Here is an 18,682-nt window from a genome sequence, read left to right on the forward strand (position 1 = left end):
GACGAGCGGCGCGGGGTAATTGAAGTCCGCCTGATATAAAGCGCCGCAGCGTTCGACTCCGCCCCCAACTTCGAACAAGTTACCTACGGAGTGGGCGGGGCTGTTACGAGGCGACCAATCCGGGGGCGGCAGCGGCGTGCGTAAACGGGACGTAAGGGAGACGGGCGGGAGCTCAGTACTTGTACTCTCTGTGTGTATATTTCACCTGCAAACGTGTACCAAGTATTAAGCCATGACATTGTACATTTAAATGAAACATAAGAATAAAAAAGGAGGATGTACAGTATGTGTCTGATGATATTCACAGACTGGTGTGAGGTTTAAAATAGTTTAGATATTCACATTACATCGGTGGCATTAGAGTCACATTACTCAAATAATCAGTTACATTTACTCAGTTACGTTTCTGAGTAACTTCACGTTTACTTGTACTTGAGTCATGTTTTATTGAAGTAACTGTCTGAGTGTTGTATTTCTTGCACCGCTCCTTCATGTTATTGCTCAGTTGTTCTCATTTTTATGTCTAGCATTTGAAAATACCAGATTTTGGACATTTAAAACATTTTGTTTCTACAATTACACTCACTTTCAATTATGAATCAAATGTTTGGTCCTGAAAGTTACTCTACAGTTACTCGAGTCTCACAGTTACTTTTACTTGACTAAGAGTTTCTCCAAATACTTTTTACTCTCACTAAGTCATTTCTTGGACCACTTTGTACTTTTACTTGAGTAATATTATATTGAAGTAGTTTAACTCTTACTTACAATTTTTCAAATAATAGACCCTTTAAAAAAACAACAACAACAACATTCTAAATCCCATAATGGAGTGAAGAGGAACATAATGTGATTTCAATGGACAAACTAAGATTAACCCTAAAATCTAACAAAATAAAAAAAATCAAGATGGTTTTGTATCATCAACATTTGACATCAGACAATTTTACGTTTACATTTGTTTGTTTGTTTGTTTTTTTAATAGGAGATTATAGACTATTTAACACTAATATACATATTTTTAGATTTTACAGGACAAATACATTTGATCATTTCCATGACATTCTTTGACATTTCTATCTGTAAATTCATCATTGTATTTCTTACTTTTTCACTACAAAGACTTGCTCGACTTCATTTGGTCTCATTTCAGAAGTTTGAACGTTCTGATGACAAAGCATTTTAACGTCCAATGAAAGGTTTAAATACTTGTGGTGCAGTGGTTTGCAGATGTTTGATTCCCAGTCCAGTTCTTCTTGTTTCAACCATCAACTTAAATATATAAATATCATAATAGATCAGGAGAAAATCAGGAGAATATCAGGAGAAGATCAGAAGAAGATCAGAATAAGATCAAGAGAAGATCAGGAGAAGATCAGGAGAAGATTTGGAGAAGATCAGTAGAAGATCAGGAGAAGATCAGGAGAAAATCAGGAGAAGATCAGGAGAAAACCAGGAGAAGATCAGAAGAAGATCTGGAGACAATTAGGAGAAGATCAGTAGAAGATCAGGAGACGATCAGGAGAAGATCAAGAGAAGAACAGAAGAACAGGTGAAGATCGGGAGAAGATCAGGAGAAGATCAGGAGAAGATCAAGAGAAGATCAGGAGAAGATCAGAAGAAGAACAGGAGAAGATCAAGAGAAGAACAGTAGAAGATCAGGAGAAAATCAGGAGACGATCAGGAGAAGATCAAGAGAAGAACAGAAGAACAGGTGAAGATTGGGAGAAGATCAGGAGAAGATCAGGAGAAGATCAAGAGAAGATCAGGAGAAGATCAGAAGAAGAACAGGAGAAGATCAGGAGAAGATCAAGAGAAGAACAGGAGAAGATGAAGAGAAGATCAGGAGAAGATTTGGAGAAGATCAGTAGAAGATCAGGAGAAGATCAGGAGAAAATCAGGAGAAGATCAGAAGAAGATCTGGAGACGATTAGGAGAAGATCAGTAGAAGATCAGGAGAAGATCAGAAGAAGATCTGGAGACGATTAGGAGAAGATCAGTAGAAGATCAGGAGAAAATCAGGAGACGATCAGGAGAAGATCAAGAGAAGAACAGAAGAACAGGTGAAGATCGGGAGAAGATCAGGAGAAGATCAGGAGAAGATCAAGAGAAGATCAGGAGAAGATCAGAAGAAGAACAGGAGAAGATCAGGAGAAGATCAGGAGAAGATCAGAAGAAGAACAGGAGAAGATCAGGAGAAGATCAGGAGAAGATCAAGAGAAGAACAGGAGAAGATCAGGAGAAGAACAGTAAAAGATCAGGAGAAGATCAGAAGAAGAACAGGAGAAGATCAAGAGAAGAACAGGAGAAGATCAGGAGAAGAACAGGAGAAGATGAAGAGAATATCAGGTGAAGATCAAGAGAAGAACAGTAGAAGATCAGGAGAAGATCAGGAAAAGATCAGGAGAAGATCAGGAGAAGATCAAGAGAAGAACAGGAGAAGATCAGGGGAATCCAGGCTCTGCACTGCGGTGGTCCGCTGCTCCTGAGGTTGAATACATGCGACCAATTTTCTCACAAAAACTGTTAAAACATTTTGACATGTGCTGCACCAAGCCTGAGATGAATACCCGGCATTCGACAGTTAACTAAATGTCTCTCCCAACTCCTCGCCTCCTGTTTCCACCACCTGCCCTGTCCATTAAAGACAACAGGCCCAAAACAAACCTTTACCTGAAGTCATTTTACTGTTTAAAGGTGTCTACAGCGTGTGACTGTGCAAGGTCATTACGTCAGCGCGCGGCCCTCGCAGTGTCCAGGCAGTGTCCAGTGGCCATCCTCTTTGGTCAGTGCATCACATTTCACCCGCACACGCAGAAACACATCACTGAAACTATAGCGCCGTAGATTTTCAATAACGCAGCTCACGTTACTTTCATATCGGCAGTTGTGCTATTTTTAAGGTAACATTGCTCCTATAATTAACAGAACCTTTACAAATGAGTGACTTTGCTCCTCTGTGACTGCGGATGTAAATACTCCAGACGCACAAACGATAAACGGACTTCACACGTTAACGACAATTGTATGTTTTGCCAGTCACTGCACCTGAGCCAAACCTGCAATTTAAAGCCATCCGCGTAGTTCAAAACAGTGATTAAAGCGTGAACAATAAGTCGTCCATAATTCCACTTTCAGAGACGCGAGAGAAGTGGCTGGAACTTTAGCTCAGACTTTGGTAACCGGAGTAACGGCGGCGCGGGCCGCACGGAGCGTCTGCCCTCTGCGCCGCATTCAGGGGCGTTCGTACTGCACAGCCCCGTCACCACACAACAATACTTCAGTATTTATTCAGTATTTACTCCCCTGTAAAACACTGTCCTTTCTTTGACCCGTGGACGGCCGGATGAGTGAAAAGTAGAACGTCATTGTGTGACGTCGACATCGGTTGGTCGTGATGTCAAGCGTTCCGATCCCTGCGACTAAACTTACATCTTACATTTTTCAAAAGGCCCATGTGGTAAAGTACTTTCACTCACTAATCTGTCTCTGGGAAGATGTTCAATGGGATAGAACTTAATTGCTTTATTGTTTTACACTCACCCTTTGCAGCCCAAAGTACTTTGCTGCATCAAAAGCCATTTAAAGGATTAACCCTTTGTTCCTACATTATAGGGGCCCAAGTACATTGCTAAAACTATGGATAATTCAGCCTAAACTGGTTGCACTACTTGATCCATTTGTGCTGTTGTTATTGTTGTTGTCCTGTTTGTGTGTTGTGATCTGTCATTTGTGAAGTGAAAGCACACCTTTAGACGCAGACCTTTGTGGTGCTGTGTACACATGGCACAGGCGTGGGTGGCGCTGTGGGAGGGGCTAACCAGTGTTTACACCACAGCACCAGAGTCTGTGGGAAGAGCCTAAAGGCAAAACGCTGACGTCAGCCATTGTGCGAGCTAAGAAGAACATTTACCAGGAATTCTCTTTAGTTTATGGAATTAGGAGTTATATTTAGGAGTTTACGGGAGACAACTTTTCCTGTTAAAAATGGGATGATTTCTTGGAGTTTAAAAAAGATCTCCAAATAGATGAAATGCCAATCCAAATAGATATAAAAATAAAATATGATTTATTACTTACATGTCCTGATACTCGGCTTGTCTAAACCTGCTGAGACCTGCTGATGGTCTTCAGTGTTTAAACCAGTGGCTTCTTATTTCTGAGACAATCATGTGGAAAGACAAATCCCGGGGTCATGGAGGAGATGTCAGTGTGTTTGAGAAGAGTTAAATCATTGACATCGAGCAGAGGAAACATCAGCAGAGAAGAAGAAAGTGCTGTACTCCAGATCTGAACCTCAGAAAGAGAGTTTGGGACGAGCTGGAGAAGGCTTTGTGCAGTGGTCACTCTGTCATCAATACAAGATCTGTGTGAGGAACAATGACACACTGAAGATCTGTGTGAGGAACAATGACACACTGAAGATCTGTGTGAGGAACAATGACACACTGAAGATCTGTGTGAGGAACAATGACACACTGAAGATCTGTGTGAGGAATAATGACACACTGAAGATTTGTGTGAGGAACAATGACACACTGAAGATCTGTGTGAGGAACAATGACACACTGAAGATCTGTGTGAGGAACAATGACACACTGAAGATCTGTGTGAGGAACAATGACACACTGAAGATCTGTGTGAGGAACAATGACACACTGAAGATCTGTGTGAGGAATAATGACACACTGAAGATCTGTGTGAGGAACAATGACACACTAAAGATCTGTGTGAGGAACAATGACACACTGAAGATCTGTGTGAGGAACAATGACACACTGAAGATCTGTGTGAGGAATAATGACACACTGAAGATTTGTGTGAGGAACAATGACACACTGAAGATCTGTGTGAGGAACAATGACACACTGGAGATCTGTGTGAGGAACAACGACACACTGAAGATCTGTGTGAGGAACAACGACACGCTGAAGATCTGTGTGAGGAACAACGACACACTGAAGATCTGTGTGAGGAACAATGACACACTGAAGATCTGTGTGAGGAACAATGACACGCTGAAGATCTGTGTGAGGAACAACGACACACTGAAGATCTGTGTGAGGAACAACGACACGCTGAAGATCTGTGTGAGGAACAACGACACACTGAAGATCTGTGTGAGGAACAACGACACACTGAAGATCTGTGTGAGGAACAACGACACACTGAAGATCTGTGTGAGGAACAATGACACACCCTGTTCTGTGGCTGTAGCGTACATGGATTTCCCTAAAAACTGGTGTTAAAAGTTGACCAGAATTATGTTTTATGTAGAAAAACAAAATGCATTGAAATTGCATGTTCACGTCGTCCACAGTTTTTAAATTGTCCAAATGTCAGCTTAGCAGATTCAGCCTTAATGCAGAGGTCATTAGGTTTTTGAATGGATTTATAATGAGTTATACTTGATTAAGTGTAACTAAACCTAACTTAACTTTGCTTTCCCCAAAACAGTTTTGCTTCTTCTACATAAATATCTTGGATAACTTTGTTGTACTTCTAACACGTCTGTATCGATCCGTGTCTTGTCGTTTCAGTATCGTGAGTACTGTCCTACTGTTACCATGGGAACATAACCTGGAGTTCATTTGGTGCTTCTCATCAGTAACAGTGACAAATGAGTTGGGAACATGAAGCCTGAGGTAGCGGCAACTGACACTGTAGTACAAACTAATGTAGTCTCATACAAGAAATACTTAGGTTACTACGAGTAAATATTATTGCTCATTATTACATTATATTTTACGTTTGTGTGTTTGAGGCCAACAGGGTGATGGTTTCCCAGTTTGGGAGCAGGAAAATGGATTCTTGGAAACAACCTTCAGCTCCAGCGATCACCTTACGACCACAGAAGACAGAGTATACATTTTAGTTTGTGTACAAGTAGTTAACTAGAAAGCAGTAAAATATGACGTCAGAATAATCGTATGAAGTAGAGTGTTGAGAGGAAACTCTAAATGCAAAGGGATGATTATTTTTCTTGGTACTGTGGTCTCTGTAGGACGGACACCGTGGTCTCTGTAGGACGGACACCGTGGTCTCTGTAGGACGGACACGGTGGTCTCTGTAGGACGGACACGGTGGTCTCTGTAGGACGGACACGGTGGTCTCTGTAGGACGGACACGGTGGTCTCTGTAGGACAGGCTGAGGCGTGTCTTCAGTGTCCGTCAAGGTCCCTGAGGTTAATAACTCATTAACTCCTCGTTGTTTGCTGAAGCTGAAGCAGAGTTTTACTGCACTTCCTGGATTTCTTCACAGCAAATATCACACCGTCTACTCCAGGTATTTACTATGGTACTATAGTACCAGACGAGCAGTTACACACAGCAATGATGCACACAGACACACACAGACATACACACACATACTCATACACATGCACACAGACACACACACACACGCGCGCGTGCACACACACAGACAGACACAAACACACACAGACACACACACACATAGACACACACAAACACAGACAGACACACACATACACACTCACACACACACAGACACATACACACACACAGACACACACACACAAACACAGACAGACACACACATACACACACACACACTCACACACATACAGACACACACAGACACATACACACACACACACACACAGACACCACACACACACATACAACACACACACACACAACACACACACGCACACAGGCACAGACACACACACAACACACACACACTGATGGCATATTGTCATGGATACAGACTGATTGATCTTCAGTGTTCTACTTCTCTGTCCGTCTCTTTTCGTTTTGATCAGTTTTCTTCCGACTCACAGTGAAGCATTAACATTTACATTTACGTCACTTGTGTTTCACGTGTCAACAGCTTGTCGTACACCCATGTTTACAAAATTCCCACCCTGCATCACTACTCCATGTATACACCATAAACAGTGTCCTGCAGCCTGCAGGAGGCTCCGGTCACATGCAGAACCACGCAGCCTGTGGAAATCATAATCCATGTTCATATTAGTGTGTCATCATCACTGCACATAATCCATGTTCATATTAGTGTCATCATCACTGCACATAATCCATGTTCATATTAGTGTGTCATCATCACTGCACATAATCCATGTTCATATTAGTGTCATCATCACTGCACTTAATCCATGTTCATATTAGTGTCATCATCACTGCACATAATCCATGTTCATATTAGTGTGTCATCATCACTGCACATAATCCATGTTCATATTAGTGTGTCATCATCACTGCACATAATCCATGTTCATATTAGTGTGTCATCATCACTGCACATAATCCATGTTCATATTAGTGTGTCATCATCACTGCACATAATCCATGTTCATATTAGTGTGTCATCATCACTGCACATAATCCATGTTCATATTAGTGTCATCATCACTGCACATAATCCATGTTCATATTAGTGTGTCATCATCACTGCACATAATCCATGTTCATATTAGTGTGTCATCATCACTGCACATAATCCATGTTCATATTAGTGTCATCATCACTGCACATAATCCATGTTCATATTAGTGTGTCATCATCACTGCACATAATCCATGTTCATATTAGTGTGTCATCATCACTGCACATAATCCATGTTCATATTAGTGTGTCATCATCACTGCACATAATCCATGTTCATATTAGTGTGTCATCATCACTGCACATAATCCATGTTCATATTAGTGTCATCATCACTGCACATAATCCATGTTCATATTAGTGTGTCATCATCACTGCACATAATCCATGTTCATATTAGTGTCATCATCACTGCACATAATCCATGTTCATATTAGTGTCATCATCACTGCACATAATCCATGTTCATATTAGTGTCATCATCACTGCACATAATCCATGTTCATATTAGTGTGTCATCATCACTGCACATAATCCATGTTCATATTAGTGTGTCATCATCACGCACATAATCCACGTTCATATTAGTGTGTCATCATCACTGCACATAATCCATGTTCATATTAGTGTCATCATCACTGCACATAATCCATGTTCATATTAGTGTGTCATCATCACTGCACATAATCCATGTTCATATTAGTGTGTCGTCATCACTGCACATAATCCATGTTCATATTAGTGTGTCATCATCACGCACATAATCCACGTTCATATTAGTGTGTCGTCATCACTGCACATAATCCACGTTCATATTAGTGTCATCATCACTGCACATAATCCATGTTCATATTAGTGTGTCATCATCACTGCACATAATCCATGTTCATATTAGTGTGTCATCATCACTGCACATAATCCACGTTCATATTAGTGTGTCATTATCACTCTGCACATAATCCATGTTCATATTAGTGTGTCGTCATCACTGCACATAATCCATGTTCATATTAGTGTGTCATTATCACTCTGCACATAATCCATGTTCATATTAGTGTGTCGTCATCACTGCACATAATCCACGTTCATATTAGTGTCATCATCACTGCACATAATCCATGTTCATATTAGTGTCATCATCACTGCACATAATCCATGTTCATATTAGTGTGTCATCATCACTGCACATAATCCATGTTCATATTAGTGTGTCATCATCACTGCACATAATCCATGTTCATATTAGTGTGTCATCATCACTGCACATAATCCATGTTCATATTAGTGTGTCATCATCACTGCACTTAATCCATGTTCATATTAGTGTCATCATCACTGCACATAATCCATGTTCATATTAGTGTCATCATCACTGCACATAATCCATGTTCATATTAGTGTCATCATCACTGCACATAATCCATGTTCATATTAGTGTCATCATCACTGCACATAATCCATGTTCATATTAGTGTGTCATATCACTATTGGACCCCACATATCTTCTACCACAGCATCAGTGGCATGACTCCGCCCACTGGCATTGTGGTTCTTCTTGGATGTGATTGTGTTTGTGCGGCTCCCAGGACAGGGCTGCTCCACACCGCCCCCCGGGGTCAATAATTGATAAAGGGCGATTATGGGCAGTTTAAAGACTGTTCTCTGAGACATGAGTTAATGTGTAGATTATGTGGGGAAGGCGTCCAAGCTGTGGAGTTTAAATAATGCTCTCATTGAGAAAGCAACAATCAATAAGCCACACATTCTATCCCACTCCTGCTTGTCTCCATGGAGATGCTTTGTCTGGAATGTTCCACAGTATGGAGTCAAACGTATTCATCTTAAACATTGCGGGATCACCTCTCCACAGATATAACTAGGCCTGACGGTGTCACCCGCTTGTATCCATGGAGATATGTTCAGTGCCGTACTGTGGAACATTCAGCTAAACTTTGACCTCTCCATGGAAGCAGACGGGAAGAAACGTTACACAGTGCATCTTTAAGTATTTCCCAAAAACATAATTCTCCACTTAGTCCAATTTAAGTATAGTAACAGTGACACATATGGCACTGATGTTTAAGAGTACAATGAATAACTACTGCATTTGGATTTAATATTTAATGAAAGAAATGCAGCTTCTCTATGCAGTAATTATAATCAATACAGGGCTCAGAGTTAGCTCAGCCAATGCTATCTAATCTCTTCATGTGAAAATAATACAAGGGTTTATATCCGCTGTAAGAGGAAATGCAAGGTTAGCGGTGTGTGTCTTTGACTTGTCCTTTCAGGCCACCGTAGCCTCTTGCCACTGTCCTGGCCTCGTTTGTGAGAATTGTGAAGTGTTGCGAAAAACTGGTTATTGATTAATCCCATTGTGCCTTACTCTCAACAGGACAAAGTTTACATTCCCCCGTCCCGCAATCATTTATGTGGAGGTTAATATTTGAGCTCTCTCTGACACTAGACACTGTTTTCGTTAATATTCGCTCATTTGCATATCAGGAATATTAAGATATTAAGAAGAAAAAGAAAATCTTATGGTATAGCATCCATAAATGTCCTTATTGGCTGCAGTTCTCACTTTGTCAAACTATAACAAGAATATAGAATAATGAGAATTTACAGCTTTATTACACAAGAAGTACCAAGACTAACCACCAGGCAAAAATAACTAAATTAGGTCTAAACCCAAGCTCAAATCCAGAGCTAAATCAGGACTAAACCAAGGCTAAGTTGGTTTTTCGTTTGAACCATAATTAAGAAAATATCAAGCCCACAATAAACCAGGACTAACCCAGAATCAACCCATTTTAAACCAAACCAGGTCCGAACCAGGTGCAAAACATGACTAAATCATGAATATAGTTCATGTTCCAGTGGCTGTGATTTTCCTTGAATCGAAATATAAAAAAACGATTTGTTATGTAATGTTGCAGCCCGGTGACGTTACGACCGTGTTCTCAGATAGACCATAGACCCCTTCATAGATCACTTCCTGATAGGCACAGGGCGAGAGCGTTCTGGAGTGGTTCTTGTGCATGATTCAAATGAGCTCTTGTTGACAGGTAACAGTCCGAGGGGGCGGGGCCAGAGGAAACACAATGGAGGAAACGCCCCAGTGTCCTTCAGGCCAAGGTGAGCAGGTAGTGTGGGACACTTCACCCTCTACCCCCTCAGCCCCTCAGCCCCTCACCCCTATCCCCCTGCTCCCTGCCCCCCTGTCCCCTCCCCCCTGCCCCCTGTGAGAGGAGGGGTTAGGACTATTATTATTACTAGTATTTTTCCTCATAGCACTAGACTTTGTTCTTTAGTTATTTGGCATGTTTAGTGACATCTATGGTGATAACCCAAGTAACTTTTTCAAATATGCGTCAAAATAAATCAAATAAGTCCAAAAAGCGACTGTTTAATCCCATTATTCATGGATGTAAGCTTCTTGTAAAGCCACAGCGGCCCTGGGGCAGAGTGACGAAAGCCAATGCACCATCGGCCATGTTTCAGGCTTAAATAATTTTCTGAAATAAATTAATTTTATTTCCTCCTCTAAATGTCTGTACATATGTATTCTCCAGAAGGCAGTGGCTTGAATTGTCAGCCCACATCAGATGAAGAGGAGGGACAGAATGTGTACAGTAACCACAGCAGTGTGTGGACATGGATCACAGCCAACATACTGTCAACACACACAAGGACACTGGAGGCGTCTTGCCCTTCACCTGGACTACTACTAGTACTAAAGGTTCTAGTATTACTAGGACTATTAGTACTTCTAGTAGAGTATCACAGCCTCATGATATCACCTCCTTCAGTGTTCCAACAGTTCACACTGAGCTCGTGTCCTGCTGCTCATGCTTCAACAGGACATGAAGCTGTCCACTCTGGTGACACTCTGGTCATATATTGTTCATGAAATGTAATGTTTATGTACTGTATGTATTATACATAGATAATCATCTTAGTACTGTGAGGTTTCATGCAAAGGAGACATTAAGCCTCAAGAGACGAACCGGTATAAATAAAACAACTACCATACTACTTTCTTAGCTGTTCAAATCAATGACTGATTGTGGCCATATTACATGATCTTTTGCTCTCTCAGTGCAGTGCATCTTCTGAGCTCATGTTCATTTCCTTCTGCTCGCTTCAGAACACGTGTGTGATTGCTTTCGCTGAGTTGCTTCTCATGAGTTTGCCTCTTGATGGAGTGTGCTGCTGTGATGAATGAACTCCTGTCCAGGTCTCGTGCAGGAGTCACCTTGAGCTGGCGAGCGTTTACACCCACGCCGCCCTCACACACACAGACTCCGCCCACTGCCTTTTTTGGCCTTGACTGTCCCCTCCTCCCTCAGCACCTGAGCACTCCTCCACACCACCCACGGCACGTGCCCTCCCTGACCTCCAAAGGGACACTACTGTTTCCTTATCATAGCCTCTGTCGGGACACTTGCACACTGCAGTAGTAGCTGTAGTAGCTGTAGTAGCAGTAGTTGTACCACACCCATCCATGCAGGCTCAGCAATATGTTGGTAACACTTTATAATTACTACATTTTAATTGCCTTGATAAAGCGTGAACAAATAGGTTATTAATAAATGTGAAAGTGCACATGACAGATTAGACTATACATTTCACTCACGTACTGAACATGATTGTGCTGATAAAGGTTTATGATTGTACTTCCTGGTTGCTGAGTTCTAAAAGAGAATCCCTCATTCCATTGAAAACACTGCATCTGACGTCATCTGACAGTTTAACGATCATTCAACAAAATTAAAGTGTTATCAGGTCATATTTACTGTCAAATCATAGCCATTGGCTCTTGTTTACAGTATGGTTGCTAGGTAACAGTGGAGTTACCTCTACCTCTGTCGCAGTTGTACAATCATAAATTAACAAAAATTGTAAAACTGGAGAAGAGGCCAAATGTAAAGTCAAATGTGAAACACAGTAATGTTCACTACATTTGAGTGAAATGTGTCGTCTGACGTGTCAACTTTAACATGCTTTATTAAGGGTAATTAAGACATAAAGTGAGAACCAAATCCTACCAGTAAAATGACCCTCACACTGCTTCTACCTGTACTGTTACAACTATACTACTACTACTACTACTACTACTACTACTACTACTACTACTACTACTACTACTACTACTACTACTACTACTACTACTACTACTACTACTACTACTACTACTACTAAAACCTTGTCTATATTCCTTTACCACAGCCTTTGCTATTACTTCGATTATATAAACTATTAGTCCAATTCTACAGTCACCAGAACTACATTAAAATGACCAGCCTTCTACAACAACCACTACTACTACTACTACTACTACTACTACCACCACTACTACTACTACTGTTACTCTTCGTATGCAGCTCATGCACCAATGCTCCAGCGCTCCAGGATCCATCAGTCTGTGTGGGTCCAGGGTGCCCTCTGTCCTCTCTGTACTCAGAAGTTTGCATCGTTTTATGTGGGTGCTACGGGCGCACCTGGAGACAAGGATGTGACGCTGCTCCAGTTTTGCTGAGAGGAACAAACTGCTGATGGAGGTGTATTTTTGCAGAGGGAACAGAAATAGTATCATGTACGGTATATGAGAAGCGGGAGGAGGAGGCCTAGTTAGACTTACACTTTTTAGTGGACATTTTGTTCACGGGTCTCTTCAGTTCAATGTGCAAATGGATAAAGAAAAGAGTTGTTCATTTCTTCAACAGTTATGATCTATTCCAAAGATATATACAACATATTTAGAGATCTTTTTTCACCTCTATCTTCCCTGCTGGTCATTTTAACCTTGGGGTGGTGGGAAATGGTGGAAATGAGTGTGCGTGTCCATCGAAGCTCCCCCACACAATAGTGCAATTTAATCACACTTTCTTCTTTTATTTGTGCGTATTGGTGAAATAACTATGTATTCTTCACATGTTCTTGTTGTACCTTTAAGCTTGCAATATCGCAGTGACCGAACGTACAGCATCTTGTTCCTAAAATAGAGCGATGACTTTGACTTGTCCTTCCATGGAGACTGTCACTGATTAAAACACTGAGAATTCATGACTCAGCCCAAAAGAAAGCAAGACTTCAGCGTGACATACATGCACCAAAAATAGATTCATGTGAAGTGTCGTCTGTATTACTGCAGTCATGAACACACATGAGCGGTCGACCTTAAAGGCTGAATATTTGATTCTTTAATTCAGTTGTGAAGCTTCAATAGCCTGGCATATCTCTGTACTCAAGGTCACAGGAAGTCTATATTAAAAGGGACATATAATAAGCAAAATACTTTAATGACCTTGTTACAACATTATTTCCTCATCATTAGTTTACTCAAAGTTGATTTATTTCTGCTTGATTGAGTAATGCTGTATAGTCCTGTTTTCACCTACCCCTTATCCCCGCCCACATCCCTGTACTTAGCTGTGATTAATTAAAAAATAAAGACTCTGATCTCTGATACATGGAGGATCTAAAATGTCACATAGTCAAAAATAAAAACATGTAAATGTCAATCTGCTGCTTTTTACAGTCATTATCAAGACTGTACAGTTTTGAACAGGGATTCAATGGACCTGTTTCTATTATTAAGCTGTTTAAGGTCAATATTGCGGTTTACAATTAACATAAAATTATAATCTATTGATGTTATAGTTCAATACTAATATCCTGAGAGAGAAACAATCCAAGCTGCTGTTTCCTATTGGAAATGATGGAAATTACAATGGTTATTGTAGATGGAACTGGGGAAGTGTAGTTTGCAGTTCCAGTGCTTACTCAGCAGATGGAGCTGTCAAAACATGTCTGACATCTTGTGGAGGCCAATGGTACTGCAGGTATCAATAGCATGGACTGCAGCTTATCTCATCAAGACATATTATATAATAATATATAATGTCAGTGTGATCCCTCATTCGTCCAGGCGTGTTCCATCGTAGAAAAAGCTTCAGTTGTTTCATCTGGACTCAGTTAGAAAAAATATATTTTTTCTAACTGAGTCCAGATGAAACAACTAAAGCTTTTTCTACGATAATATATAATAATAATTTGATATATGTATATATATATATATATATATATATATATATATATATATATATATATATATATATATATATGTATAAATTATTATTATATATTCTCTCTCTCTCTCTCTCTCTCACACACATACACATACATATATATATAATATGAGTATATATGTATATGTATACACGTATTTATATATATGTATATATATAAATATATACACACACACATATACGTGGAGAGATGTATATATTGTATATTATACACATGAGACTTGAATGTGATTCTCCACCGTTAGAGGGCGATATTGCGTTTCTGGTCTGTGTGCGACGGAAGTTGTCACGCATGCGCAGTTTTACGTCACAATAGCGCGCCGGTGTGTTGCCGTGTGACTTAAATAAAGTACTTTTCTTTTATAAAGTACCTTTCCTTGGACCATGGAGCCGGTGTTGTACATCGGCGCTGCGCTCATCCTGCTCGTGCTCATCTTGTTCGCGGTGAAAGTCCGGGGTAACACGCAGCAGGGTATGAGCTTCTGCTAACATGGATTATTATATACTTTTAAGAACACTGGTTATTCTCCTGCAGGATCAGACCCACAGACCTCCACGTTTACTTAAGTGTAGCATAGTAAGGCTGTAGTTCAACGTGCTGTATTATAATCTTCTTTAGTTTAGCTTTTGCAGAGCTAATGCTAATGCTACGTCACCAAAACAGCTGTCAAAATCACAACATTACCAGCAATACATTATACAGTTAATCAGCTTTTACCTGTGAAAGCTTTACCCACGAAGATAATATTGCCCTGTTCTGTGCAGCAGTTTACATTAGAGTTTTTTATTATTATACAGTAATAAGTCATGTATATAACCTTATTCAGAAGTAAAAGTATTTTGTGTAATGTATTAATAATATAAATCATTACAGTCATGTTTTCACAACAGTAACAATAGTAATGTTATCATATTATCTTATATCTTGATTAAAAACATTGACAGTGGTTCTGCTTTTGATGCAGCTGATGTTGAGCGACAGCGTGAGGTGGTCCAGGCGGCAGTGGCTCGTCCGAGGGTCCCAGAGGAGAGAGGGGCCGGGATGCCCCGCAGGAGGAGGGGCATGGCCTCTGTGATGGCCAACAGACGGACACAGGCAGAGGAGAGAGAACCGGAGCAGTGTAAGGGAGGACACATCATCAGATGTATTATGATAAACATATATAAAGATGAGCTCTGCTTCAGGTGATGTAAGAGGGAAAGGTCACAGATGAAAAAAGATCTGGATGTAAAAGTGTTGTTTTATAGCTCCTTGCTAAGCACGCTTGGGCCTGGGTAGTACTTTGATGGGATACTGCTGGGGCCCGGGGCCATAGAGGTTCAGCTGTGGCTCTAGAGCAAATATTACCTAGTGTGAATCTGGTGTGTGGGTGATTTGTGGTGGTCCCAGGGGCCGATGGCCCAGATTGGCCTCGCTCTGGCTACATCACCAGCTCTCCACAACCACACGTGGGCTGAAAGAATAATCCACACAATTGTAAAGTGACTTTGAGGTTGGAACTGTCATTGGAGTGGTCAGAGCCGGGTTTGCACTTCTCAGATGCACAATGTGCCCTTGAGCAAGACGCCTCACCCGGCTCACCCTCAGTGTCTGTGGTGTGTGGATGTGAGAGTGGCTCCTTGATGTAAAGCGCCTTGAATGTGGGAAAAGTCCTACGTATATCAAAATTGGACCTTTTACTACTATGACGTTATCTCAGATTTACATTATACTTTTCACCATACAATAATTGAAATACAAATATATTTATGCACTTTTAAACTCACTTATGTGTCCTGTTTTTGTTACAGATGAGTCTGAGGATGAAGAGGAGGAGAGTGCAGAGGCACAAAATATTCTGCCCACTGCCAAAATTGGAGCCAAGAAGCAGCGTAAACTGGAGGAGAAACAGGCCAAGAAGGCTCAGAGAGAAGTAGGATTATATCTGCCCTCAATCACAAACAGCTGATGGTCGGTTGCTCATGAGACGTGTCTGATGTTTTCTCCAGGCTGAGTTAGAAGAACGTGAGGAGAGGAAGAAGATGCAGGAGCTGCGAGACCAAGAGAAGCGACAGGAGGAGGAGAAAGAGAGGCAGATGGAACTCAAGGAGGTCAGCACTAACGACTTATTCACTCAAATACTACACATGTTATTCTTTTACTTACACTGATTATTGCACTAATTATCCTGCTCACAAATGTAAACTGATGAGCATACGTTTATCATGAGATTTTGATTACAATGCTGCAGTTTTGAATGTGTTTTGATGTGTTCTTGAACAGGAGGAAGCGGTGCGACGAGCCAAAGAGGAGCAGGACAAGAGAGAAGAGGAAGAGTATCAGAAACTGAAGGCGGAGTTTGTCATCGAGGACCAGGGTGAGGCGGAGCAGCTCACCGAGGACCAGGTACAAACCGCACGGAGACGTACGGCGTTGAAAGTACTTGTATTCATTTTGCACCATTTGTTTGTTCCCACAGTCTCGTAACCTCCTGCAAGAATTCATCCAGTATATCGAGGTAACAAAGAATACATGTTCAAGTGACTTCATTTGGTGCGTTAAGACCCGTTTTAAATTTAAATGATTGTTTTATGCCAATAAAGTAGCGGTTTATGAGGAAAGTATGAAACATTACAGGAAGTAGAGCTATAGATGAGATCACACGAGGAAACCAAAGTTTGGATTTTTACAAAGTTTGGCACAATTTACAAAATTTTACTGACATTTCAAGCATAAATTTGACTAATAAATTATGCTTTTATATACCGTATTTTCCGGACTCTAAGTCGCACCGGAGTATAAGTATAAGTCGCACCAGCCAAAAAATGCATTATAGAGAAGAAAAAACATGTACATTGCACAGGAGTATGAAATAAGGTTGTAAGTGTGAAAATAATATCGCATAAGTCGCTCCGGAGATAAGTATAAGTGGCACCCCGGCCAAAACTATGAAAAAAGGTGCGACTTATAGTCCGGAAAATACAGTATTTGGATTTCTCTACTAGGTTGCTAGGAAACAGGAATGTCCTAGTGTGATGTCATAATTTACAGGAAGTTAAATTATAAACTTGGCCAAAAAAAATGCCAAATTGGGATAACATTTTTACAAATTCCAGTGTGTTTTAGTAAAAATAGTGTAGTCCAACCTGTCAAACTCACTTAAATGATGTAAATGGAAACGATGTCTACCCTTCTACCAACTGCAGTATGAAAAGAGCACAAAGACGGCCTAATAATGCATTCCCTTGTCTTCAGTGTGTTTGCATGAGATTGTAGTGTCACTGATGTCTCGTCCGCACAGAGCTCAAAGGTGGTGCTGTTGGAGGATCTGGGCTCTCATTTTGGGCTGAGGACTCAGGACGCCATCAAGAGAGTCCAGGACCTGTTAGCAGACGGATCACTCACAGGTGAAAGCTCCTTTCCCTGTTCATGCATGACACTAAATCAAATATTGAATTGGTCAAACTTTAAAATCAAGATCCAGTTGTGTCGAGGTTGTAAATGATCCGCTTGTGGTTTTTTAATGAGGTTTAAAACATGCGGTTGAGTTCAGATCGTGGAAGAATGAATTGAACTGTTTGTTTTTTTTATGAAAGAGACATGCTATGCAAAATTGACTTTTTAAAGAGATTTTAACCAATCTTAAAGTTTTCTCCGATTTTGTTTTTTCATTTTCGGTGTACGGGTCACATGGAAAAATAACTTTACATTAGACAACGCACTGAACGTAGGTCTTATGCTTTTGGTCTGGGACTACATTAATACTGGCACATTTACACGTTTATGAATGTGCGTTGTCCCCATTAAAATAAACTAATAATAATTGGAGAAATAATAAATTAGAAGTTGTGATTGATCAACATGAGCCATGAGTCAAGTGTAAATGTCATCCATCGTCAAGATCAGATGATGGATGAAACGTTAGAGGTCAAAACTCAACTGGCCACTACTGGAACTGCAGAATATTCTGAATAGTCCCTAATGTCTGGTGCGTTTCTTACTTGTGGCTGTTCCTGCAGGAGTTATAGACGACAGGGGTAAGTTTATCTCCATCACCCCCGAGGAGCTGGAGTCTGTGGCCCAGTTCATCCGACAGAGAGGCCGAGTGTCCATCTCCGAGCTCGCCCAGGCCAGTAACAGGCTCCTCAGGCTGACACCAGAGGGCGCTGTGGCCGTATGAACCACATGGACTTCTCTTATTTATACTGGAGGAAATGGATGGATTTGGGGGAAAAGA

General features: G+C 40.9%; 1 protein-coding gene across 1 annotated transcript; it reads left to right on the forward strand.

The window, feature by feature from the left end:
• Positions 1-14,777: 14,777 nt before the first annotated feature.
• Positions 14,778-18,682, forward strand: LOC140361993 (DDRGK domain-containing protein 1-like). Its single transcript, XM_072447969.1, has 8 exons — positions 14,778-14,937; positions 15,431-15,586; positions 16,257-16,378; positions 16,455-16,556; positions 16,729-16,851; positions 16,925-16,963; positions 17,747-17,852; positions 18,465-18,682. Exons 1-8 carry the CDS (start codon positions 14,850-14,852, stop codon positions 18,623-18,625), a joined length of 897 nt encoding a protein of 298 aa, XP_072304070.1. The 5' UTR covers positions 14,778-14,849; the 3' UTR covers positions 18,626-18,682.

The sequence above is a fragment of the Eucyclogobius newberryi genome, unplaced genomic scaffold (assembly GCF_026437365.1).
Source record: "Eucyclogobius newberryi isolate DKJ021-1_F unplaced genomic scaffold, fEucNew1.0.hap1 SCAF_1, whole genome shotgun sequence".
In the NCBI taxonomy this organism is placed as follows: Eukaryota; Metazoa; Chordata; class Actinopteri; order Gobiiformes; family Gobiidae; genus Eucyclogobius; species Eucyclogobius newberryi.

Bases quoted from the DNA above. Each gene is read 5' to 3' on its own strand.
- LOC140361993 (XM_072447969.1), top strand. From the start codon at position 14,850: ATGGAGCCGGTGTTGTACATCGGCGCTGCGCTCATCCTGCTCGTGCTC. The intron at 16,852-16,924 runs GTACAAACCGCA...TTGTTCCCACAG, and splicing joins AGCAGCTCACCGAGGACCAG to TCTCGTAACCTCCTGCAAGA. The intron at 16,964-17,746 runs GTAACAAAGAAT...TCGTCCGCACAG, and splicing joins AATTCATCCAGTATATCGAG to AGCTCAAAGGTGGTGCTGTT.